General features: G+C 34.4%; 1 protein-coding gene and 1 pseudogene across 8 annotated transcripts in view; both read right to left on the bottom strand.

The window, feature by feature from the left end:
* Positions 1 to 271: 271 nt before the first annotated feature.
* Positions 272 to 27,677, bottom strand: part of LOC123277808 (olfactory receptor 5L1-like) — a 46,720-nt gene continuing 19,314 nt past the window's right edge. Inside the window, exons 1-3 of one of the 8 annotated variants that reach the window (XM_070487775.1) lie at positions 22,876 to 22,981; positions 4,255 to 4,939; positions 272 to 3,092 (exon numbers count right to left, since the gene is read on the bottom strand). In XM_070487775.1, coding sequence (XP_070343876.1) covers positions 2,076 to 3,011 — 936 coding nt within the window. In that variant the 5' untranslated portion in view covers positions 3,012 to 3,092; positions 4,255 to 4,939; positions 22,876 to 22,981 and the 3' untranslated portion in view covers positions 272 to 2,075. Of the gene's footprint in view, positions 3,093 to 4,254; positions 8,987 to 21,905; positions 22,044 to 22,875; positions 22,982 to 27,677 lie in introns of those variants that run through there. The other 7 variants (XM_070487776.1, XM_070487780.1, XM_070487774.1 and 4 more) reach the window with 7 other exon arrangements.
* Positions 11,044 to 22,042, bottom strand: LOC106821887 (olfactory receptor 5D18-like; annotated as a pseudogene).

The following is a 27,677-nucleotide window of genomic DNA, read 5'->3' as shown; positions in this document are numbered from 1 at the left end:
TTATGGACATCCTCCCGTCACCAAGGATTCTTGTATACAGCTAAGGGCACAACGTTGTTCTGTCAATGTATTAATATGGCAGTGGCTAATCGATAAGAGATAGTATATTTTAGTCTTGCATAATACCAGCAGTCTCATAGACAAATTTTGTATTTTGAATGTTAAAAAGCATTATAAAATAATGTATCCTTATTCTTTACTAAAGAAGATGGAGTAAGGACTGTAGGATATTTTCCAGGGTCTGGTAGAAGTATCAATGCTAAGAACACAATTTATTAAAATATTTAATTTTTAATATTTAATAGACATATTACATTCATTACAAATTAGATATATTACATACAAGAGAGAAGAAAAGGATACTCAATAAATGGTGCTGTGACATTACTATATAGTTTGGGAAAGGGAGTTGGACAATTCCTTTGTAAGCTTTCATTCATTCAGCAAACATATGCAAAATAAATAAAAATCAATAAATTTAGTACTTATTAAAATTTAAGATAAAAATCATACAACGATGAGATAAAATATAGAATGGAGCAGGATTCATTTTCACTACATTCTTTTTTAATTTGCTAATAATTGAGTATAACTACATAAAAAATGTAAGCTAAATATCAAAAAGAATGCCAAATACATAAAATTAAAAGACATTAACAAATTGTGCAGATATTATCCTCTGAGGTTAATGTTTTTAAATGTAAAATGTCTTGTAAATTATTATGAAGAATATTAACACCCAATGGGAGTAGGAGCAAAGTGAACAGAAACCTCACGGAGAAGAGTTTAAAAATCATTGAACATTAAATACATCTATTTTTCGAATTCTTCTTTTTTTCTAGTCTGTCCCTAAATTTTAGTTTGACACAGAAATAAATTATCCTTTGAATAAATCATCATTATAATGTTTCCTGTCTAATATAAACATATTATTATAGAGAAGATGTTTCTTTTTACACTTTTTCTTGCTGTTTTATGTGCTTTGACTAAATCATTTTATTTGACCCAAGACAAAACATAGAAGTAAAGTTTAATGCTGGATCTACATTTCTATGATTCAGTAATTCATATAATGGACTTCAGTTATTTACGACCATTCCTCACCCCCTTCACAAATACTGAAGAGTGTGCGTGAATAAGGATTGAAAGAAGAAATGTGGTTTAGACACATAGAGAAAAGGAGAAAAAGATCATTTCATCAACAGTAAAGACACAACCAAAAACATAAACAGGGGTTAGAAGTGCACTTATCTGTCACAGTAGTCATTTGATCCACAATATTGTAAAATAAGCATGAAGATAAAAATTGAAAGATAAAGTGAAACAATAGGCCGAAGTCAGAAATGTTGCCAGTCATAACAATGGTTATTAAATGATTGCAAGTATATATAAATATACTACAAATAGTAAAACATATGAGAGAGACAGAGTGATGCAGAGAGAGACAGAGAGACAGAGACAGAGAGCTAGTTATATGCCAGGAATTATTCTAAGCTCATTGCACATGACAAGTAATATAATTTTTTTAAGATTTCTGTGAAATAATTATTACTAATGTCATCATTTTTCATCATAGTCTCTGAAATTCCAAAAACACTGGACATTGCAATGACAACAACAAAAAATAATAAAGAAAGCAAGAAATAGCAAACAGGATATGTACACATTCTGTGCATAATCTGACAAGGGTGTGTTCTTCATTGTAAAATAATAGGAATTCAACTTGGAATTGAATCATATTTTCCTTAATGAATACTGAAATAAAATGTGACTCTTGTGATTTCTTCATTAAGCTTATGAAGCTTTTACAGCAAATGATATGTGTATCTTGAGTCCATTAACCATACTCAATTAATTCATTTTGAATAAATAACAGCAAAGAAGTAATCTGTAAATTCCAAGATATGCCTTGTACATGGAAGAGGCACACAGATAAGTGAATCAAAAAGACTCACTCATAACTACCTGCTGCTTGACTGTTACCTCCACTTCAACACTTCAACACTGAAGTCCATCGCTGTACCCTTTCACCAGTCTCCACTTTGGGACACTGAGTCCTGTTAATAAAATATTCTCTAGGAAAATATTTTGGAGCCCACCACTTTTCTGAGAGCTTCTTGCACATCCTTGTTTCTCAAGCTATAGATCAGAGGATTCAGCATAGGGATCACTACAGTGTAGAACACCGTGGCTACTTTGTCAGTATCCATACTGTTGCCAGAACTGGGTCGGCAATAAATGAAAAGGATTGTTCCATGGAAGAGAAGGATGGCTGTGAGGTGGGAGGCACAGGTGGAAAAGGCTTTGCATCTTCCCTCTGCAGAGCGCATCCTCAGGATTGTGATAAGAATAAAGAAATAAGAGGTGAGAATGATCATGATGGTGATGATTTCATTGAAATTGGCCACAATGTATAGCAACAGTTCACTCATAGTGACATCAGAACAAGCAAGAAATAAGAGAGGGGGCAGATCGCAAAAGAAGTGGTTAATCACATTTGACCTATAGGATGGGATCTCAACAGCTAAACACAAGTGAATCAGTGAACACACAGTCCCCCAGAGGTAGCAGCAGGACACCAGCTCCACACAAAGATTGTTGGACATGGTGACGATGTACAGCAGTGGGTTACAGATGGCCACAAAACGGTCATAGGCCATCACAGACAGCAGGATGACCTCAGTTACCACACATGTGCAAAACAAGTAGAATTGCACAGCACACGCCAGGAAGGAAATGGCTTTGTCTTCATTTAAGATATTAGCTAGCATCTTTGGCAGAATGATTGTGGAGTAACAGAAATCCACAAAGGACAAGTGACTGAGGAAAAAGTACATGGGGGTGTGAAGTCGAGAGCTGACCTGAATCAGTGCAATCATGCCCAAGTTGCCCAAAACTGTGACTCCATAGATGAGAAGAAACAGCAGGAAGAAGAAGACTCTCAATTCAGGGACCTCTGCTAATCCAAGGAGAATGAACTCTGCCACAGTGGTGCAGTTCTCCTTGGCCATGTCCCCACTTTATTGAGATGGGAGAACAATATTAGTAGTTATTCTCCATTGTATGATCCCAAATTCCATTTTGACTGTCTCCTAAAAAAGACATTAGAATAAGTAGGATAGTTAATTTTTTCAGCAAAGAAATAGTAAGTTGCTTTTGTGAAGTTTAGGAAAAGTTCAGGCATTGTAGCATACAAATGCATAGAGCTCACAGTTAAAATCACAGATCACACAAAAGCATTCACATCCATAAAAGCCTATACAATTCCTTAAACTAGTCCTATACAATTAAGAGCTTGAAACTGAGTCATTAATTATCTAATTAGCCATATTATTTTTTGAAACTAAAATCTCTATTTCCCTTTAATCAGTACTGGAAATAATGGGATCCCAGGAAAGAATTTTTGTAATACATAGTACCCTTCTCTTTTTTCCACTGAAATGATGAGAAATATGCTTATTTAAGATATGCTTATTTAAGTGTTAAGCCACCAGTGCTGATTATTTTTTCAATATGTTTTAGATGAAAACAGCAGCTTTTATACTCTATATTAGCATTTTTTCTATAAAATTAGCATAGTGATTTTGTTAATTATACAAGTCAATGTCAACCATTGTTCCTGGAATTGGTACCCTGGTTCAAACCTCCAGTAACTATGACTCCGAAGCCTTATAAAGACCTACTTGACAAATGAATCCCCTGCTTTAAATCTATTTGTAGAACTACTCGAAGATGTGAATATAAAATTATTAACACAAATGCTTGCTGCTGCATTGCAGCATTGTTTATGAAAATAAAACTTAGAAATAAAGTGTCAAACAAGAGGAAAATAACTCACGTTATGGTACTTATACATTATGGAAAAGTATGCAACTATTAAAATGATATTTTGAGGAACTTTTAATGAGCTGAAAAATGGCTATGATAAAATGGCAAGTTAAAAAACAGTAAGCCAGATTGTACAGGCAGAATATTGTATCTGTTTATATAAATTGTGTTGTTTACTTAATCCTCACAACATCCATGACACAGAAGTATTTTGTTCCAATCAATTTTTTTTAAAAAAGCAATGTAGAAACTTGCCCGAGTTCTCACAAAATTTAAGATTTATGGAGTAGAATGGGGAAGGAGGGTGTGATTGTTTTTTTAATAAAGGAAGGATACATTCAAGGCCTTTGACAAATAGAAAATGACAATAGATGATGAGAACACTCTCATTTGTTCTCTCCTTCCTGACCGTTGGTAGACACGTACCTGACTGTGAGGCACTAGTTGGTAATCCCCGGAGGAAAGAGAATCTGTATGAAAACTCACTCCAGCCAAGTATTTTCCTGATTCTTCAAATGATTTCAAAGAGTTGAAGGATGTATATATTAAGAAATCCCATTTTGAAAACAAATAATTATTCTGATGATATGGTTTCTCTCTTCAACAGTCAATAAAAGTAAGTTATTTATCTTTTTCTGAGTATAAACTTCTTCCTTTTTTCAAGCCTAAAGATGAAAACTCAGGTTGTTGATTACTTATGAAGCAGTGGTTCTTAACCAGGAGTTGTTTTGATTCCCGTGGGAAATTTGTCATTGCCTAGACACATTTTTGCTTGTCAAGATAAGGAGGGGCCCTGCTGACATCTAGTGGGTAGAGACTAAGGAGGCTGCTAAACACTATGATGTATGTGACAGTCCTTGCCCCAGCCCCCACACACACCAATAGCACATGCAAACACCAAAATATTATCTGGCCCACACATCAATAGGACCAAGGTTGAGAAACCTACTATGAAGAGACATTTCAAAGTGCTTTGCACAAGGCCAAAATAGTTCCTCTCTTTTCTGCTTCCGAGGTGGTTCCATGTCTGTGTTCCCACACGAGCAGTCCTGAGGACAACTTACTACCACTCTCAGCATCAGAGTGACTATCAGGAAAATCTCCATGCTCTCTTTACCACATTCCATAGAAGGAGTTAATGTGAGAAAGGAAAAAGAGGGAAGGAGAGAGAAATCAAGCATTCTTTCCAATTTCTTGACATTCTTTTCCCTCTTACACTAATACTATTACAAGATACTTGATTCTGCAGATTAAACTGTTCTCATTTTCCATTAAGCTTATTTTTCAATATAGAAATGGAAAATATTTTCATAAATGAGTGCTCAAAACATGGCACTTCTTAAAACACTCTCTACTTAAGAGAAAGCTAAATACAGATTTTTAAAAATGTGTCTAATACCACTGCCTTCACTTACAATTTCTCCTTCTCTTACACAAGGCTATAACAAATTATCCCATAAGAAAAAAATAGCAAGCATCCAGATCCCAGAAAATGTCATTCATGTCCATTCCCAAAAACCAGAGTGTAGTCCAACTAACCAAACTGTGGGATAGATATTGCTTCCCCTATTTCTGAAGATGCTATGATGGAAAATGTTTTAGGCTCTATGTTTTTGTGTGGGTATCTCTGGGGCCCATATTTCTTAAGCTTCTCCAAATCATCATTGATCTCTGTGGGACATCAACATGATATCGAGAAAACTACAACTTGAGACTCAAACAATTAATAACTCCTAGGAGATATAAACAGGGGAAAATACTATCACAACTTGGTACATATTATTATAATTTAACGTGATTACTTCCAGAGTTCATGATGAATTTCAGAGCCTTATATGATACATCCAAGCATTGCTCTGTGAGCCAGGGATCGCATTGCCTTAGTGAAATATATGGATAGGTCTTATAAACTTTGCCTGTCTTATACTCAAAAACTCCTTCCTGGAGGGCATAAGGGCTGAAGCCACACCAGAGTTCTGACAAATACCAGAAAGGGGTGGGGATAATGAACTCTTTTACTGAAAATAATAATAATTTCTCACATTTCTTGACCACTTCCTATATTCTGGTACTATCCTGAATACAACTATTAACAAATTTCATCTTTATAAAAATAAGTGAGCCTGGTATAGTTGTGTAACTTTATGAGTGAGGTGACTGAGGCATAGTCAGATCCAACTTGCCCAAAGTCACACACAGAATCACTGACAGAATGAGACTAAATGCTGCATTTTATATTGTGCCACACATATGACCCTGTGAGGAAAAGCAAAGCTACTGAAGGGTGCTGAGATATCATACTCCTTATTCAATGACAGACACCATTAAATGGGATTGCCTCGAGGACCTCTCCCAGGTCTGCTCCTTTTCTGACCGTATAATGTCTTCCTAAACCAACAGTGTTCAAACTACTGTCTGGTGTTTGTGCTCTTGGATATACCCAACATTTCAAGAACTCCATCGATGTAATTAGTTACAGGTAATCACTTTTGAAATTCTCAACGACCTATACATATTTTCCTAAAATTGATCCATCTGATCATTTTCTGAGTTTGAAGAGTGTTTCCAGGTCTGTGTTCCACCTAGCACTCTCACAATCCCATTTCTCACATTTTTCAAAACTAAGGATTCCTCTTACTATTTGCATATTACTATGTGAATTGCCCCAATTAGAAAAATGAAAGCAAACTTCCAAAACATAAGGACAATTTGAAACACTGTTTTTCATGAATCCTGTAGTTTTCTTTAATGAAGACACTTCAAACCCATGGCTTGACTTCTTGTCATACTCTGAGATATAGTACATATTTCTTTTCATGGAAAATGATGGCATTAGACATGGATTTTAGCCAATACAGTGATGTTTTGAAATCAGATATATAGTAGATTGATGACACGAATTTTTAACATCTATTCTTTTTGTTCTTAGTGCACCATGAAAGTATTGTCACAAAATGCATCCTCCTGAAGGAGAGAGTCCCATGACAGAAAAACTAAAAGACTATCTATAAAGAGTATCATTGGCAGTGATGTTTTATATCATCTCAGCAACCCACATACAGGAAAATTACTTTGTTTATCTATTTGTCTTAGACTTAAAGACATGGCAGGAGTTTTTAAAAACTGATTTAAATATACAAATTTTATTGAAATTGATTTCATGGTCATTATCCCTAAATTGAATAATATCAATATGAAGCTCTCAGTTTTTGATGAATTGTATTTAAAACACATATAATAATACCATTGTAGTAAAATATTGTATTGTAAGGCTCAATGAAATCAACAGTATGTTAAATTTTCTAAACTTCTCAATTCCATTGTTTTAATAAAGGTAACTGTAACTGGAAGAATAGCAGATATGCTTAACTGTTATATAAGACTTGGAAAGTCTTTGTGGTAACATTTTCAGAAATTAAGAAAATGCGTGGTTCTTTTTTTTTCTTTTTTTCTTTCTTTTTTATTTTTGAGGAAGACTAGCCCTGAGCTAACATCTGCTGCCAATCCTTCTCTTTCTGCTGAGGAAGACTGGCCCTGAGCTAACATCCATGCCCATCTTCCTCTACTTTATATGTGGGACGCCTGTCACAGCATGGCTTGGCAAGTGGTACATAGGTTAGCACCCAGGATCCAAACCAGCAAACCCCAGGCCACTGAAGCAGAACATGAGAACTTAACCGTTGAGCCAGCTGGTGGCCGTGAACATGGGTGGTTCTAATGATCGCATAACAAACCACTCCAAAACATATTAGTTAAAACCAATAGCTATTTATTGCACTGGTCAGTATTGCATGAGTCAGGAAGTTAGTTTCTGTTGATCTGATCCTGACATGGCTGATCTTGGCGTGGTTAGCTATGTGTATGATATTAGCTTGGTGGGTTAGATGATTGGAGGCTTCAGACTCAAGTCTGGTGTCTATGTTTCTCATTATCCAATATGCTAGCCTGTGCTTGTTCACAGAACAGCTTTCTAAGGGACTATGAAAATTCCAGATTGTGAAAGATTCACAAGCCCTCTCAGAGGCTTGAAACTAATGCGGTGTCACTTCAGCTAGACAAAGCTAGGCACAAAAACAGCTTACATCCCAGGAATGGAGAAAATGATTCTGCCATTTGATCAGAAGAGTTGAAAGGAGGCTTGGATACGGAAAGGACTAAAGAATTTGAACCAAGTTTTCTATGTCCCTGGGTAACAACTCCTTTTGAAAGATATAATTTCCAAAATTTTGACCCTTAGCAAAATTGGAAGACAATCTAATTTTGTTTAATGCATTATTGAAAAATATTTTCATGAAAGATCATTGTGACAAATTGTCACATAACTTGGATGGAGTTGAAAGAGTTGAGTGATATTCCTATTAAAGCACTATTTCTGGCAGAATTTCTAGTCTCATTTACATTTAATATGACCGAATAGTCTCAGTATTTTCATTTTTACAAAATGGAAATAGAAATGATTCTGAACCCTCTTGCTTTCTAAAATTAAGTGATGTCTTTCCAAGGATACATTAATTAATCAAAATAAATAATGCAGACATATACTCATAATATTAATCATATGAAGAAATATGTCCTAAAATATTTTTTAATTTTGATTAATTATATTTATCCAAATTTTCAATGCAATTATATTTTTAATTAGTGGTGCAATTATTATTGAATCATTACAAGGTTAACTCAATACAGAAAGAAAAACTTCTGATTTTCCCAAAAGCATCATGAAATAAAAAGTATGAATCTGATTAATAAAATTGTAATGTTCAGTGGGGAGAGTAGGATTGAATATAAGTTCAAGAGAAGGAAAGGCACAAAGCTTTTTCAGATATTATTTATGTCTTTTAAACAGATCATGCTATGCACTGCAAATTACACATTTTGCTGCTAAATTCATGATGAAATATTTTATATGTAAAATTAAATTCTTGAGAAGTACATGACCAAAAAATGTGAAGGCTACTAACGTAACTCATGTTCTACATAGAAGCTACAGAATCTACCATAAAGAATCTGAAATGTCACAAATTGAAAATGAAAACAATATGACTGTATGCTGGTATTTAGTGGAAATTGTACATCTGATGTGTCTGGAGTCTTGAATGATTGCATTAATTCCATCAACAATGGGCCAGGTCATTTAAATATCATATGCCGTGATTTCCTCAAAGTAAAAGCAAAATGGGTTGCGTTAGTTCTACCACAAAATGTGGTCATCCTTGTTCCAAGCAGGACAGAAGTAAAATAAAATTCTCTATAAAGAGGCATTAATCATCATGAATTCAATTTAAGATTAATATAAATAATTTTTTAATTTCAAAGAAAATTAGAAATTGTGTAATTGCTAAATATGTACGAAACAAGAAATTTGTGAATACCTAGAGAAACAGAAGTCAATAGAAGAGAAAAGCATTCCTTCATCCGACATCCAATATCCAAAACACTGTTTCTTACATATTTTATCTTTCCGTACAATGGGGTTGTTTCATTGATTTCTTATCATATAATATACATGAATGCAACATTTTGATAATGATCATAAGTTTAAAATAATATGAACATTCCAAATAAGTGTTTTGAATCCATATAAAATTATCCCCCACCTTAGTTGTTCTGCCTTACCAAAACACACTTGGAAATTTATTTCTTCCATTATACTGATGACTAGCTTGGAATTTTATGTAGACACATTGAGTAAAGAGAAGCAAAAGGGTTTACAAGACATTCAAGCAAAAGTGAGTTATTGATGTTAGAGAAATCTAGTATTTTTTATTTACCAGGTGAAATAGGTCTTAACGCTAATGACTGCCTGGTTTTCACTTTATTTTGAATGAAGTTACATAGCTGATTAATTTTCAACACTTGAGGCAACTCCAAACAGGATTTTTTTTTTTTTGAGGAAGATTGGCCCTGAGCTAACATCCGTGCCCATCTTCCTCTATGTTATATGTGGGACACCTGCTACAGCATGGCTTGATAAGCAGTGCATAGGTCTGTACCAGGGATCCGAACCGGTGGACCCAGGCTGCTGAAGTGGAGAGCGCTAACTTAACTGCTATGCCTCTAGGCATACCCCACACTTTTTTTTAAGGTGGATGTTCAGTTGAGGATTCAGAGATTACACTGATGTTCAGAAAAAAGAATCATAAAGAACTGATCATGTTTTTGACGGGTTATAGGCAAAATGATAGCATAAAATACAGATTGGGTAGACACTCATCCTGCTTACTTTTTGCCTATAATATTTTTTGAGATCCACTCTACTATTTCTCAGGCTCTGGTGGAGCCTATCACAGCTTATCATCCTGCCATACAGGAGCTCCTTTGAAACCCATTCAGAATACAGATCACATATTACCAACTTTCCATTCATTCCAAGTAACCTGTATACACAAAAATACACACACACACGAATACACATACATGCATGCTATAAAGTATTTGCTCAATAAAAAAACTGCTGCATCATTGACTCAGTACTACATTTTGGTTTCCTTGATCTTACCATGCTTCTGTCTTCTCAACAAAGCTTGTTGAAATGTGTCTCCTAAAATTGTGTCTGTTCTGTTATCCAAGGACAAATTCAAACAATATCTATTTTATGAAGGAATTTCTCTAAAGTCTTTAAATGGATTTGAAACTTTTCTTTCTCTCAAATTCTCTATGATATTTATTATTTTCTACCTTAGACAAAGGTCACTTTCTTCACTGCCCTACTGTCCACACTGGATTTTACATTCGTTGAAGGATGAAAACTAGTTGTATTTTAACTGCTATTGGTACTTTTGTGAGAGATATTCACATATTTATTGAAAGCGTAGTGTATTACATGCATAATAAAGAGGACAAAATTGTTTATTGAGATTATACAAGGTTTTACACATGATATTCATATAGCCTTTTAATCTTCACAGTCAGGTTAAGAGCTATTTTATGTTATCTCAATTTTGTAGATGAAAAATTCAAGATGAGAGAGATGGCTGTCTTATTTTCCAGTAAGAGACAGAGCCAAGTTTACTCTGTTTGAACCAAAATCCATGATCTTTCCATTATACAAGATTAACTCTTCATAATTGTAAAGGTTTCTTTAAAATCAACTTTTATGTGCAGTATTTATTTACATGTCAGGGACAAACTCTACTAAAATAATATTCCTTTTCTCTTTCTTTCTTGTTTTTTTGAGGAAGATTAGCCCTGAGCTAACTACTTCCAGTCCTCCTCTTTTGGCTGAGGAAGACTGGCCCAGAGCTAACATCCGTGCCGATCTTCCTCTGCTTTATATGTGGGATGCCAACACAGCATGGCCTGCCAAGCAGTGCCATATCCGCAGCCGGGATCTGAACCTTCGAACCCCATGCCACCAAGAAGTGGAACATGCGCACTCACCCGCTGCGCCACCAGGCCGACCCTAAAATAATATTCTTAATAAGGAAATAGTTTACTGTCCACTATTTTGCTTACTGTAGCCTTGACATCCTTATTTCTCAGACTGTAGGTCAGAGGATTCAACATGGGGATCACCACGGTGTAAAACACAGATGCCACTTTGTGCGCCTGGAGTTTTTGGAGTTGGGCACACAGGAGAGGAAGAGCATGGTGCAGTAGAAGATAGTAATGGTGGTCAGGTGTGAGGCACAGGTGGAGAAGGCTTTGCAGCGCCCACCGGCTGAATGCATTTTGAGGATGTTGACAATGATAAACACATAAGACATGAGAATGATGAGTAGTGTGCTGACCCCATTCAAGGTGGCAAAAATGAAAAGCAGCAATTGGTTGACACAAGTATCAGAGCAAGAGACGGACAGCAATGAGGAGAATTCACAGAAGAAATGATTAATTGTGTTGAAACCTTGAAATGATAACTTGATTGCGGAACATGTGAATATCAAGGAACAAGCTACTCCCCATGCATATGATCTGACCACTAGCACGGCACAGAGTTTCTGGGACATGGCAAATGTGTAGAGCAGAGGGTTACAAATGGCCACAAAGCAATCATAGGCTATCACAGCTAATAAAAAGAATTCAGTTACTGCAAAGGTAGTACAGAAAAACAATTGTACTACACATCCTATAAATGAAATTGTTCTGTCTTCTACAACTAGGTTCACCAGGGTCTTGGGAGTAATGATGGAGGAATAGCAGAAATCCACAAATGAAAGGTGGCTGAGGAAAAAGCACATAGGGGTGTGTAGTTTGGGGTTAATTTTGATTATTACAATCATCCCAATATTCCCTACAACAGTGACACTGTAGATGGCCAGAAAAATCAAGAAGAGAGGGATTTGCAGTTCTGGGAAATCTGAGAAGCCCAAGAGAGTGAACGTGGCCCCAGTTTTATTTCTCTCTGACAGCAACATGGTTTCTGTTTGTTAGAGTCTGAATCAGTCCTGAAAACAAAAAGATTAAGGAGAGTGAGGATATAAGAAGCTTGGTTAACTAACCTTACCAAGACTGGAAAACAAAGCAAAATATCTTTCAGGATTTCTCTGTGTAATTTTTATTTACGACATGCTCAATGTCTAAACTTTTCAAACATGATAACCATTTAAAATTTTAAATTTTTCTTTAGGTAAAAACAATACAATTATTGAATTACTTTTTTAAGTTCTCAATTGTAATTTTTTAATATTTAAAAATAATACGAAATCGAGAGATTTATAGTTATGTTGTCAAATATTTTCATGACTTTTTCAGCTCTCCTTGAACATTGTAAGTTCATAAAAGATAAGCCTAGCATAATGCAATGACTGATTAAGTCAGTCCTATAGTCAGTAACAAAAATGAGAAATTTCTGAAAATATTAATTTTTGCATTGTACACTCACACTGTGACATTAAGAATGAACACCCCTAATACTTTACATCTGTGCCTTTATTGTTAATTCCATATAGCACTTTAATCTTTGCTTTTGGATCTGACTCAGTAAATCTGTTATCAAAATTAACCTTAATTAATTATTTTCAGAGTATGCCCTTCAGTTCAGGGAGTCAATCCTTCCTGAATACTTATGCAATAATAAAAATGGAGCTGATGATAAAGATAATGTAGTCTACTTCTTTATTGTGGAGGTGACAAAACACAAAGCTGGAGAGTCTTGGCTTTCCCAATGAAATGCAAATAAGGACCAATCTACATACTATGACTAGATCCCAGATCCCCAGACTCCCAGCCCTGTATCCATTTTATTACACCAGACTCTGATCCATATTCTAGTCTAGATGCTAACATATTTCCTTTATTAAATCATCATACTTTTAATTGACAAACTAGAGACTCTAAACCTATGGGAAATAGTCCAAAGACAGCATACATGCCACAGAGTTATACTAGAAAGCAACATCAAGATGAAATAGGAATGACATTTAGGGAAATTTTCTCTCTCAGGAATAAGGAACTATAGTAAAGACTCTGACTTAGAAACTGCCCCTTCCTAAGTCTCTGTCTTACTCTCTTTCTGTTCTCCCTTCAAGACATATAGGATATTCATTCTGTCCTATATTATGTATGAAGGGGAGAGATTATAAATTGAGGTAGTATTGCACTCTGAAGACATTTCATGAGGAAATAGTGATACAAGAGAATTATATTTCTCTAAACTGTTGCCAATACTTCTAAGATCTTACCATTCTGGAAAACTCTTTCTTTATCATTTGTGGTAAGATTATCTCTGGTCTCAGGACCCAAGAAATAGATTTCAGATGGCTCATCAATAAAATGTCAGATCATATGCAAAACTGAGACCCTCAATGGTCCTGTTTCTATACCCATAAATTTGAATATTAAAGACAACCTCAAAAGACAATCCATTGCAAAGCCAGACATTCTAATTATCAAGCTTTTTTTCTTAATACAATATTTAATTTAGCTAGGGCATTTAAGAATTCATTTTCGGCCAGCCAGCCATGTAGCCAAGTGGTTAAGTTCATGTGCTCTGCTTTGGTGGCCCAAGGTTTCACCTGTTCTGATCTTGGGTGCTGACATGACACCACTCATCAGGTCATGCTGAGGCAGCATCCCACAGAGTACAACCAGAAGGACCTACAACTACAATATACAAGTATGTACTGGGGGCTTTGGGGAGGGAAAAAAAAAAAAGATTGGCAACAGATGTTAGCGCTGGTGCCAATCTTTTTTGAAAAAAAAGGAATTCACTTTAAACTAATATTATATATTTAATATAATGCCTCTTGTGTCCCAAATGCTATATAGAAAATATAACAGTTAAAATCTTCTTTCTTATAATTCTTTCCCCATTTTGTTGTAATGTTTGCTCTCACAGGACAACTGTTTCCTGCTTTATAATCTTAATTAAAGCTGGTCCCTTTTAATTTTCACTAGACAGTCTATTCAATCTCTACTTGTTTCATTTTATTTAAACATTTTTGTATTCTAACTTGACTCCCCTTCAAAAATTTTACAGAATCAAGACAATGCACAGTCCCTCAAATTCTCAGAGCTCTTCTCTCCCCATCCACACCAGTAGCTGTTGTTCATGGGCTGTTAGTGAGGAGCTCAGCTGAGCCAGGCCCTCTAACGCAAAGCTCTGTAAAGTAAATGGTCAACCTCTTCCTTGCATGTTCAGATATGTAACTTTTGACTAAATATTTTCAAGAACTGTCTAGATATAAAAGGCAAGTTCCATCCCTCATGTTGTTTTCTACATACCACACATTGAAATTAACATCAATCTTTCCGCAGAATCTTAAAACAAATCTGCTGATGGCAAAGGAAGGACCACTGCAGGTTGAGAGTGATGTATGCATTCTTATAGCTATAGTCACTACCTTTGGGACAGGAACCCTAGAGACCACCTATTGCCCCATTGTCTTGAGGTCATTAAGTAAACAGTTAAAATCAATGACTTTTCTCTGATGTAATTCTTGTGTACTAGAAAACCTGGAGCAACATGAGGGGCATTTTATTTATATGAAATGAAGTTTCATTTAGTCTCTTCCTCCAGCCCCCAATCACTTCCACACCTTCCTACAATTATCAAAACTATGTAATTATAGAAGTCATCATTATCTGGTATTAACTGATTGACTACTATATGCTGGGCACAACCCTCTTCCTCTATACCATCCATTCTTACCATATCGGACAAGTGTGAAGATTCATCTTTTAGGTCATCGTGATCCATAGAGAGCTAAAGCAATGATATTTACAAAGTTAAATATTAATTTGGGAAAACCGTCTGTCCTGTTACTTTAAAATCTCTGTCCTATTTTATTACTCTTTCTCCCCTCTACTTTCTCCAGCTAATCTGGCCGCCTGGCTTTTGTTCCTCACTTTTTGTTTCTCAAAAAATATCACACACTCCTTCCTTATGGTCCTTTCTACCACTTTTTTTGTCTACCGTGGAATGCTTTCCCTTAAGTTTTTGTTCAAATGCACCTTTTCAGTGAAAACTTCCATGAACATACTATTATACTCCAGGGGTTACTGCATTACCCAATTTAGTGTTTCAAGTATGTAACATGGTTCAAATATATGTTTAATCATTATTTATTACATTCTTTCATATTGTTTGTTTCCCCCTCCTAGAATAAAATGTCCAGGAAAGCAGAGAATATATTCACTGATATAGTCTAAGTGTCTAGAACAGTGACTAGCATAAAGTAAGTATACCATGAATCTTTATGGAATGATAAACATGACCTTTCAAGGAACTGGGAATAGAGCCAAACCTACCTGAACCATGAAGGGTTTAAGTTTGAGAAAAGAGATACTTCACAAAGAACAATAAGGATGCTTTAGATGTGATTATTGAAACTGGGCAGTCAAAATAAAAGAAAAACATGCCAAAACAAATGTGCACTCTGCTGAATTTTCTCTCTAGTCAGAAACCAGGGAAAGAAGGTTGAGTACGTAATAGGGATACATAATTGCTAATTTTTCTTTCCTTCATTCATTGATTCAATAAATATTTATTACAGGTTTACCCTGAGCTGGGTACTCTCTTAGGTATTGGGGAAAAAGACAAAGAACTCCCCTTTGTCAACAAATTTATATGTAATTGGGGGTACAAAAAAACAAAAAAATACATAATTTCCTGTAATTATAAATGGAAGAAACATAAAATTGAAGGTGTCATTTTAAACAGGGAGCTCAGCAAAGACCATAGTGAGGTGTTATTTGAGTATCGACCATTATGAAGTGAGAGAGTAAATTATGCAAATACCTGGGGGAAGAGTGTTGAGTTTTTGCCAAAGGCAGCAGCAAATACTACTGATTTTCAAATCGACAATCAGGTTTGTTTTTTTTTAATGCATCTCAATAATTTGCAGTTTGTGGTGATATTTCATGCCTTCTAAATCCCTTTTGTAAAAATACAACGGGTTTTTCAGAATGACATTATTTATGGCAGAAAGAAAAACAAGGACATCTATCTGGGACATTTATGGATGTCCTTTAAAGCTGTATTTATGCCACAGTGTTGTTATTTATTAGAACGATAACAAAATATGAGATGACATTAGTTGAGCACTTTTGAAGTACATTTTCATTAATAAACTACCATGAAATAAATTCAGGTCTGCAATATGAACTGAGATTGTAAATGTAAAAGAGGTTTATCAATGTAATTTTCAAACTTTAAGTCTTTTGAAGGCATTCATGAAAACAAAAAGTACTTCAGCCAATGCTGCAAGTCTCAAAACAAGGAACTACAAGAACTGCTTTCTACACCGATATTTTTCCTGTCCCAAATGTATTTTTGGCCAAAAGTGCTGTGTGAAGCCCAGAAAACAGGACTACGTGTGGTGTTCTTTGTCCTGAAGGGTTGAGACATTTTAGGGACAGCGAGTCCATGACTTCCAGTCTTACAAATTTGAGTCAGTTAAAATATAATTATATGTTTAGGGTATTATATTTCTCTATCAATCCACTTGCTAACAGAACTAAGTCATTAAAAGGAATTTATAAAAAATGTAAACTGATAAAATAAACATTCAAATAAACACTCATGTCAAAATTACACCTAATAAAAATAATAATGTATTCTTAAATAATTTAATACCAAACTCATGTTTAAATTTCCCCAATTGCTTCAAAGATATATTTTTACAGTTAGTTTGATTCAAAAATCAAAAAAATATCCTTGCTATAACTAAGCTTTCTCTATTATGTAACATTATGTTCTATTATGTACCGTTCCTCGTGTGTTTGCACGCGTGTATGAGTTTGTACACATATGTGTGTTCGGGTAACTTTTTGGAAAACATGGACCGTTTGTAGAATGCTGCAAGTTCTGTATTTAGCTTATTGCTTTGTCATTTGTCTTGTTCCTGCACCAATGTTTGTAAATTGATACTCACATCAAGATTTATTACTTCAGTTTCACTCTGCTTCTTTTAGGCAAGAATTCTTCATAGGTGGTTCTGACTACTTCTGGTTGCACCAAATTGTAAGGTACATGTTAATTAGTTCTCCAAATTTTAGTGCCACTTAGTCTGATCTGTGGATTCAGGTAGCGTCAGCTTGATTACTTCCTTTTAACAGTTCTTATCAACTTTTCACTTAATGATTTTACTATCTATTGAAAGCATTTCCTTGATCCATTTTTTATTGGGAGCTCCAAAGTTGTGATTTATCAACTCAATCCTTTTATCTGCTCTTATTTCTTCTGAATTTCCCCTCATAAACTATTAGGTAATCCTGATATAAAGTTCATAAAGGAAAGCCAGTATAAATATTTATCTTCTTTATTTACCAGTTTTCAAAGTAATGATTTGATCCCCCAGCAAAGTTCATTTAATAGTAACCAGTGACATTATTTTTTGTGTTGTTGGCATCTGGATTTAAATGTTTACATTTAAACATATTTCATGCCTTTAAATTAATTGCAATCAACATTCATTTTTATGTTAATTGTAAGCCAGTGGGAACCATTTCAAACTGCCTTCTATATCTCTTTGAAATGATTCAACTAGCTGTTAAAAACATTCTTGCTTTCTGGAAAATTAAGTTGCTTAAGGGTCATAACATTTTCTACCTCAGCCTTCAAATCATTTGTTTTTCCAAAAAGTTCTGGTTCTGTTTAGAGATCAAAGATTTCCCTTTAGAGAAAATTTTGGGAATAGGGATGTTCATTGCTACCAGGTTGTCACTATGAGTGACACTATTTTTAAGAGAAAAAGTGTTTCAAACTAAATTTCTATTTCAAATTAAGATGAAAAGTTTTTTGCATATCTTCTCTTCCTTTAGAGCTGTAACTCTTTTATGTTTGCAACTTTAGTTTCAACGATATTTCAATAGTTACTTATTTAATTTATAGTAAATAAACATTACACAATGAGGATATACTCTCAAAACGCTGTGTTTAAAGTCTTTTATAGAAACACTGTGTGACCATGTGTCCAACATTATAGATTCGTTTGTTGTTGTTTTAAATTTTAGAGATTTTTTGTTTACTTTTTGAGATAAATATGTCTTTTAAAGTATGTAAAATATTACATTCCCCCAAATCAAAGCTAAATTATAACTTACATTCCTAAAAGTTTTCTTTCATCTCTTCCTATCTTTATTAGTTTTTGTTTTATCTTTCCCTCTTCTCTCACACAATTTATCACACTACAAAAATTTTCTGTCTTGTCTTTATTCACATAAGAAAATCTCCTGTAGGGCACTCCATTGCAATATATAGAAAGATTCCTTTTTCCATTTTCATAGCTGTATACTTCTTTATTCTGACCCATAGTTTAATCAACAACCCTCATATTGGATTTTATCCAGTCTATGGATATTATAAATAATGCTTGGGAATATGTGATTTATACATAGTTTTGTTACTCTATCTTTGGAATAGATTCTTAGAACTATGAATGCATTGAAAGAAGATAAATGCATTGAATCTAGATTGCTTCAGGTAGCATGGACATTTTAGCTATCTTTATTCTTCTGATCCATATGCATGGAATGTCTTTCCATTTCTTTGTGTCATCATTAATTTCTTTCAGCAAAGTCTTGTAGTTTTCATTGTATAGGTCTCTCACTTCCTTGGTTAAATTTATTCCAGGATATTTTATTATTTTTGTTGTGATTGTAAATGGGATTGTGTTCTTGACTTTTTCTGTTAGCTCATTATCAGAATATAGAAATACAGCTGATTTTTGTAAGTTGATTTTGTACCCTGAAACTTTGCTGTAATTGTTGATTACATCGAATAGCTTTCTGATAGATATTTTAGGGTTTTCTATATATAAAATTATGTCATCTGCAAACAGCAAGAGTTTCAATTCTTCATTGCCTAATTGGATTCCTTTTATTTCTTTTTCTTTCCTAATTCCTCTGGCCAAAACCTCAAGTACTATGTTGAATAAGAGTGGTAAGAGTGGGCACCCTTGTCTTGTTCCTTTGCTCAGAGGGACGACTTTCAGTTTTCCCCCATTGAGTATGATTTGGCTGTGGGTTTCTCGTACATGGTCTTTATTATGTTGATGTACTTTCCTTCTATAAACAATTTGTTGAGAATTTTTATCAGAAATGGATGTCGGATCTTGTCAAATGCTTTCTCTGCATCTATTGAGATGATCGTGAGGTTTTTGTTCTTCATTTTGTTAATATGGTGTATCACATTGATTCATTAGCAGATGTTCCTGCAAATCAGAACCATCCCTGTGTCCCTGGTATAAATAGAACTTGATCACGGTGTATGATCTGTTTTAATATATTGCTGTCTTCCATTTGCCAGTGTTTTGTTGAGGATTTTTGCATCTATGTTCATCAGTGATATTGGCCTGTAATTTTCCTTCTTTGTGTTGTCCTTGTCTGTCTTTGATATCAGGGTAATGTTGGCCTCATAGAATGTCTTAGGAAGTGTTCCATCTTTTTCAATTTTCTGTAATAGTTTGAGAAAGATAAGTAGGAAATCTCCTTTGAATGTTTGATAGAATTATCCAGAGAAGACATCTGGGTCTTGGAGTTTTATTTTGGGAGGTATTTGATTACTGTTTCGATCTCTTTAGTTGTGATGGATCTATTCAGATTCTCTATTTCTTCTTGATTCACTTTGGGGTGCTGATAAGAATCTAAAAATTTATCCATTTCTTCTACGTTGTCCAATTTGTTGGCATATAATTTTTCATAGTATTCTCTTATAATATTTTATATTCCTGTGGTACTCATTGTAATTTTGTTTATGATCTTGAAGATCGAGCTCTTTGTTTCTGTGTTTTGCTCTGACCCCTACATTGGCCAGAAGATTATTTTAGTGACTGCTGCATTCAATGAAATAAATAGCCTAGTGATTATTCTTACTTCCAAGTGCAATTCTGGGTGAACAAACCCCCAGCTTCCTTAAACTCCCGCAGCTCTACTGTACTCCCATAAGGGGAAGTGAGTCCCAGTGGGACCACGGGAGCAGGTGGTAACAACCCTGAGCCCTAGCTTGATCACTCCTTTGTCCAGTGGGAAAATCCACAGTCCCACCACAGCTCCAGGGAGAGACTCAGCTCAGTGTTAGTGGAGAAGCCCTGCCCACCAAGCACAAAGGCTGGTGTGCCCTAGGAACAGATGTGGCATATCTGCAGCACATAGGAAAGTGCCCTCAGCTGCCACAAATGTCCACAGTATTACAGCATCCCCAAAGGGGCAGTACAACTGGCAAGACTGTGGGAGCAGGTGGAGACAATGCTGAGCCCCTGTGTGGTTATTCTCTTGACCAGTGGGAGAGTCCAGGATCCCACCATGGTCACAGGGAGTGGCACAGGCACAGACTCAGTGGGGAAGCCCCACCTATCAAGCACAACAGCTGTTTTAAAAGATACTACACTTTTGGGGCTGGCCCCGTGGCCAAGTGGTTAAGTTCGCACGCTCCGCTGCAGGCGGCCCAGTGTTTCGTTGGTTTGAATCCTGGGCACGGACATCGCACTGCTCATTAAACCACATTGAGGCAGCGCCCCACATGCCACAACTAGAAGGACCCACAACAAAGAATATACAACTATGTACTGGGGTGCTTTGGGGAGAAAAAGGAAAAAATAAAATCTTTAAAAAAAAAAGATACTACACTTTTTACATGATCACTATGCACAAAGTTTTCATTGTTTTATCATTCTTTTTTTTTACTTTAAACTGTTGTCAAGCACATTAGGAATACTCTTCATAAGTTCTGATAATTGAATAACATCCAAGATTTTTTTCTTATTGGCAAAATCACAATAGGATTTTGAACTTCCAGCTGAACTATAATGTTAAGATAGGATTGCAGGGACAAGAAAGCAAAACAAAATAATTTTTAAGCAGAAGATAGTCTGAGCCAATGTAGTAATAGGGATGCTCATGTTCCTATCAACTAGAAGTAGAGTTTATGCAGGTAGCAGTAAAAGATAAGGTTGGAGGATCAGAAGAGCCAAATTGTGAAGAGAATGCAGTTGGGGTCAGCGTGGTTGAACTCTTTAATAGGATCCCATGCCAACAGAACAAGTAAGGAATGATGAAGAAGTTGTGGTTGTCAAAAGGTACAGATATTGTGAATGAAATTGATCCCATTCTAATATTATGATATATTGACTCCATAAATAGATTATGTAGACAGAAAGAGGCAACTCCCATTTCCATTTTAATTTGGAAGGAAGCATTGTGTCCTGGATAGCATCTCATTGTGTGAGCCAGTGGTTCCCAATAACTATGAATAACTGTGTAGGTACCCTGCAGTGTCAAGTAAATAGCAGTGAGAAATATATATTGCAATAAAGCATCTAATAAACCAATTAATGTCCTCGAGATTTCTGGAACACAGAAGAAAAGTAAAAGGAGACTCTGACCAATGTCTTCAAATATTTCAAGGCTAAAATGTGAAAGACTGGCTGGTCTTGTTTACTGTGTATTCAAGAAAGAGAATTAATTCCATTAAATTAAAAACCACAGGAAAACCAATTTCAGAATTAAGAAAAAGAACTTTCTCTCCAGAGTGTCCAAAAATAGAATAGTATGAATGATTCTTAGCATCCCTTTGTTGCTCAATTTTATTAATAGGATATAAGAAGAGGTTATAAAGATAAAAACTTTAATGTAAGTAAAAGGAACGGGGAGGTTCTTGAGGAAGAATGTAGACAAACAATAAAACTCCTTAGGCTGACCTCGTAGCGCAGCGGTTAAGTGCGCATGTTCTGCTTTGGTGGCCAGGGGTTCGCCGGTTCGGATCCCAGGTGTGGATATGGCACTGCTTGGCAAGCCATGCTGTGGTAGGGATCCCACACATAAAACAGAGGAAGATGGGCAAGGATGTTAGCTCAGGGCCAGTCTTCCTTAGCAAAAAGAGGAGGATTGGCAGCAGTTAGCTCAGGGCTAGTCTTCCTCAATAAAACAACAAAACTCTACGATGTTTCTCTGCATTTCCCATATTCTGTGACTAATCCTCATATTCATAGGAGCTCTAGCTAAGATCACTTCATTTTGGGCGTTCCCAAATACTCTATTGTTTTTAAATTATTTTTATGTTTCTCAGATCTCAGAAATTAGAAGTATCTCATGGATTGGTTTAACCACCCTTTCAAAAAAAGTGACTCTTACACTAATTAAGTAGCATGCTCTAACCTTCCTAACCAAAAGGGATTTGGTTCAATGTAAGACTTATTAATTCTTTCCTTCAAATGAGGATACCATTCATGCAAGCATATATAAGTATGTAAGTATAGCATACAATAAGAAGAAATTCAATTCAAAATAGCCTCCCAAATCCAGTATGATATATACATATATAGCTAGAGATAGAGATATATAGATATTAGTATAGATGTAGATAGGTAGATAGAGATATAGATAGCTTTGATAATGGAAAGTATAAACTGTATGCCCATGACTAGCGCTCTGTGTGTAGTATAACTCTCAATTAATGTGATTACAGGCAATTTTCTTCATCTTTCTCTGATCTAAGTTGAGTCTACAATCTGGCACATATTTCAGAAAAGATTAAAGAGTTAAGGTACACTTGATATTGAATCTCTTAAATCTCAGTTTAGTATTATTTGTTATTAGAAAAGAGGTAATTTTTTTTCTTAAGGTTATTCTAATTTGACGTAAAGAGAAAGAAATATTGGTTTCACTTACTTCCAACATTGCCAGTTCAGCTTTCATCTATTTGTAATCTCATTATCAACCAAATTATATAGGAATTGGCAGAATTCTTTCATAAGGTCCAGTACTACAAAAATCCTTCTGCAAATAGTAGCAAAGTATGAATTTCTTTCCTTTACAAGTGGTACAAATACAATAACGACTAGATGGCAAAGTGATACCATAATTTAAATCAAGACACTAAAATCACAGTGTATTAATTTCTCTAAAGAGTAACAGAGAAAAGGAATAGAAAACAAGATGTTCACAGTATGAATATACCTTGAAGATCGTTTATTCCATCCTCTTTCTTTCAGGGATAAGGGACTATATGTGCAAAGATGATAAATTACGTAACAATTCAAGCATCAACTCACCTTTTATTTTTATCCTGTTTTTCTGTTTATTAATTTTAAACTAGGAGTAATGTGTTGTCTCGTGGTTGCTTACACATCACACAGTTCGAGTAATAAAGAGCATTAACAGTTCATTTCAATTCATTTATAATAAGTAAATACACAAATAAAAGGGATCAACAATATATACAGATATTAGTATAAAGACAAAAATACAAACCTTCCTTAAAAGATGAGCAAAAAACCCAAAATGGTGAAAAGTCATTTCTCTAGATATATACACACCTATGAGTATTACATATCCGTATAAATATACATGCATGTGTATGATGTAAAATATCTTATACATGACAAAATATTACAGAACTGAAACAGAACATACTGATTAATAAATTTAAGGACATGCTTAAATTCAACACTGTGCTATATACATGAGAAATTCATAAACAAGGAGATTCAGTAAAGTTAAAATTGAAGAATAAGTTAGTGATCCCTAAATTAATTTCATTGTCACAGAAAATATTCTGAATGATTTCAGTCCTTCAATCTTTGTTGTGGTTTGCTTTATGATCCAGCAAATAGTCAATTGTAGTAAATTTTCTATGTGCACTGAAAAACATATGTATGCTGTTTTTGTTGGTAGTCATATTCTTTGAAAGTTAACTAGTCAAATATTTCAATTATGTAATTCACAACTTCTATATTCTTAGATATTGTATTGCTTGTTTATTCATCAATGGGAGAAGTACGTTAAATTCTGCCATGGCAATGAAGGACTTATCTATTTCTTCTTATAGCTCTGGATCTTTTCTTTACCTGTTTTGAAGATCTATTATCAAGTGTATGGATATTTGAATTGTAATTTCTTCTTAGTTGGTAGAGCTCTATAACATTTAGAAATAATCCTCTTTATATTTAGCAATTTTATTTTACTTAAAATATAGTATGTCTTATATTATTATAGCTGCATGAGTTTCTCTAGAGAGACTTAGCTCTGTGTCTCGTTTCATAATGTTTAAAGTAGATAAACACATGCATAAGATACTACTCAGAAATTTACCCAGGTCTATACCCCATGGAAATATTTATGTTCATCAAACAATATAGCAAGATTCTTCGTACTGCCACTATCTGTAATACCTGCAAAGTAAAAAACAAAAACAAAAAAACTTAAAAAGCCATCAACATTTTTACCTTTATAATTTGGGATATATTCAAAGAAATTTGCAAACAAGATGAATAGATGTTATAAATATAATGCTGAGCATAAGAAACTAGATACAAAAATATTCTGTATAGTTTTATAGTTAAAAACATAAAATATTGATGTTATAATTTATATAGTAATTTTATTTGAATTAGAGAAGGTTGGTAAATGAAAATGATCAAGCGTGCCTTGAGTTTTGTTAAAGTCCTTCTTCTTGGTCTCTATGCTAGTTACAGAGCTGTGCTGATTTTGTAAAAACACATGCTGGCTTTCATGCACTTTTTTGTATGCATGTTAAAACTAAAAAAATAATTACAATTTGATAAAGGTATTAGAAAAAAGGAAATAAAATGATGTCAAAATCATGACATGTGACAAAGGAAAATGCAGACCATAAAGTTTTAAATGTAGTAAAAGAAACAAACACTATATTACAAAAGCTAGAATCCACAATGAAGATATAGCAGTTATTAATATTTATATATCTAATGACAAAGCAATGATTTCCATAAACCAAAAGCTATAAGAGATGAGAGGAGAAGTAACAGAGACTCTCAATTCAAGACAAAAGGAAAATAACAAACAGTGGCCTACTGGTTCAGTTTGCATGCTCCAATTCCTTGGCCCACTGCTCACCTGTTTGAAATGTGGGTGTAGACCTACACACCACTCATCCAAGCCATGCCAGTGGTGGCATCCCACACAGAAGAACTAGAAGGACCTACAACTCTAATATACCACTGTGTCCTGGGGCTTTGAGGAGAAAATAAATAGAGGAAGACTGGCAACAGATATTAGCTTAGGACCCATCTTCTTCACACGCACAAAAAAAGAGAGAAATAAAGAAAAGAAAAAGAAATGACATTTAGTAACTAAGGTTATAATCCCAAATAACACAATCGCATATATATCATGGAACTCCAGTAATAAGACATACAATTTTTTTCAACTGCACATGAACATTCATGAAAACTGACTATATTTTAAACCAAGAGTAACCACAATAAATCCAACAAAAAATAAAATGTAAATAACATTCCCTGAATACTAATAGATACAACGTAAATAGATAAAAATGTAAACAGCATTCCGTGAATACTAATAAATCCAAATATAAACTAATAACAATGTTTATCAAACAATAAGTCATTCCATTTGAAAATGTAAAAGCACGCCATTAGAAAATAACAAAGGAAAAATATAGACCACGACTGCAAAATTACTATATGAGATATATACTAGGCAAGTTTCAGAAGAAATTTTATGGAAATGCATATTGATATTATTAAACTCATTAAATGAAAATAAATAAACACTCCATTCCGAAGGTCGAAAAGAAGGTCTTAAGATAATAACACCTAAAATTCCATCTTCCCACTCATCCGCCCAAAGCCCATTCAGACCAGATAAAGCAAATGAACTTCCCACACTTTCTGCATCACTGTAAGGAAGATAATCTTATGAAGTTGAAGATGCCTATAAGTAGAGAAATATTTATCAAAAGTAAAAAAAACTATCTCTGGCCCTCCAATTACCATAATTCTATGAGTGACCAGTGAAGAAGTCTGAAGAAATGGTTTAGAAAAGAGAAAAGGGAAGTGGAGATACTGTTAGTAATATAAAACAGATAAAATCAATAAGAAAATTCCTCTTACATAACCAATAATTAAAAACACCTCCAAAGTCTGATAGAGGACAGCATTGGATACAGGAAAAAGTATAGCAATTATACAGGATTTGAGGTGAAAAACTCAATGAAAAATATTTCTAAAGGAAAGTAGGGAAGGAAAACAAGGACAGCATCCTTTAGAGTTGTAATGGTTAAGAGAAAAGGAAGTATGTAAGTGTTGTTTTTAAACTACACACACACTTCACTTCACTATACTGTCAGAAGAAAGCAATAAAGCCTCTTAAACCAGAAATCTTGTAAACCGAAAAGACCCCTCAACTTAGTGCACAAAGTTAATAAAAATGTCTATATCCACACACTGTTTCTATAAGGGGGGTGAGGGACACAAAATAAGAGTCAAAATGATTTTTAAAAATCCCCAAAATAGTATACACAAAATAAGCAGAAGGAAACGATAACATAACATTTTTAATTGAACTAAATATCCTTAAATAGTACCTTAGAAATATTAAAAATATGCCTTGAATAAAAACTTCAAAAAAATACAACCTAAATAGAAAAAAGAGATTATACCTAAAGAGAGTTGACTGATCTCAATAAAGAAATTGAAGAAAAAAATAATAGGAAAAAAATCAATGAAATCATATTTGGGTCTTTGGATAGATCAATACAATTAGTAAATGCACAGCTTTTGTATCAAAAGAAAAAGAAAACATTACCAATATCAATATTTAAAAAGGATATCCTGGGGCTGGCCCCGTGGCCAAGTGGTTAAGTTCGCGTGCTCTGCTTCCTTGCCCTGGGGTTTCACTGGTTCAGATCCTGGACATGGATGTGGCAATGCTCATCAGGCCATTTTGAGGCGGCATCCCACATGCCACAACTAGAAGGACCCACAACTAAAATATACAACTACGTACTGGGGGCAGTTAGGGAGAAAAAGCAAAAAGAAAAGAAAAAAAGAAATTTTTTAAAAAAATAAAAAAGATATCCTATAGATATTAGAAAGATAATAAGCAAATACTATAAATAATTTTGTCATTTTTTATCATATACCTCATATTTATCTTTCTCTTTAGATTTGCCAGGACTTTTCTTATTATGCTAAACCAATGTAACACATACGTGAAATAAAATGGAAAGCTTTCTGATGCTGTCTCATACATTTATTTTTAAATATACTATTATAAAAGGCTTAGTGAATTCAATAGCAAAAATTTTATTTCAGATTTTTGCATATTTGTTCACAAGAGAAATTAATCACATTTTTAAAATATTATCTTTAAAATTTGATACTTAGAATGAGATATGCAGATTTCATTCTTTTCCTATATTCTGGGAAATCTAAAGACTTTTACAGAATTCATTTAGAGCTGTCAGTCCCCAGCATTTAACAAAATACCACTCTCCATTCCTCTTGTAAAGTAAAGGAGAGAGAAGCCAATTATCATTCTTATTCATGAAAATGAAATGAACAAATATCTCAAATCAAGTTTTCTATTTCTTCTTGTGCATACCTTGATGTATTAAAATGGCTGAGTAGGCACTCCCAGCTTTCCTGCTCCTCCAGAATCACAAAAAATGAAAAAAGCAAATACTGCCA

The sequence above is a fragment of the Equus asinus genome, chromosome 17 (assembly GCF_041296235.1).
Source record: "Equus asinus isolate D_3611 breed Donkey chromosome 17, EquAss-T2T_v2, whole genome shotgun sequence".
NCBI lineage: Eukaryota > Metazoa > Chordata > Mammalia > Perissodactyla > Equidae > Equus > Equus asinus.
This window is presented reverse-complemented; position numbering and strand designations above follow the sequence as displayed.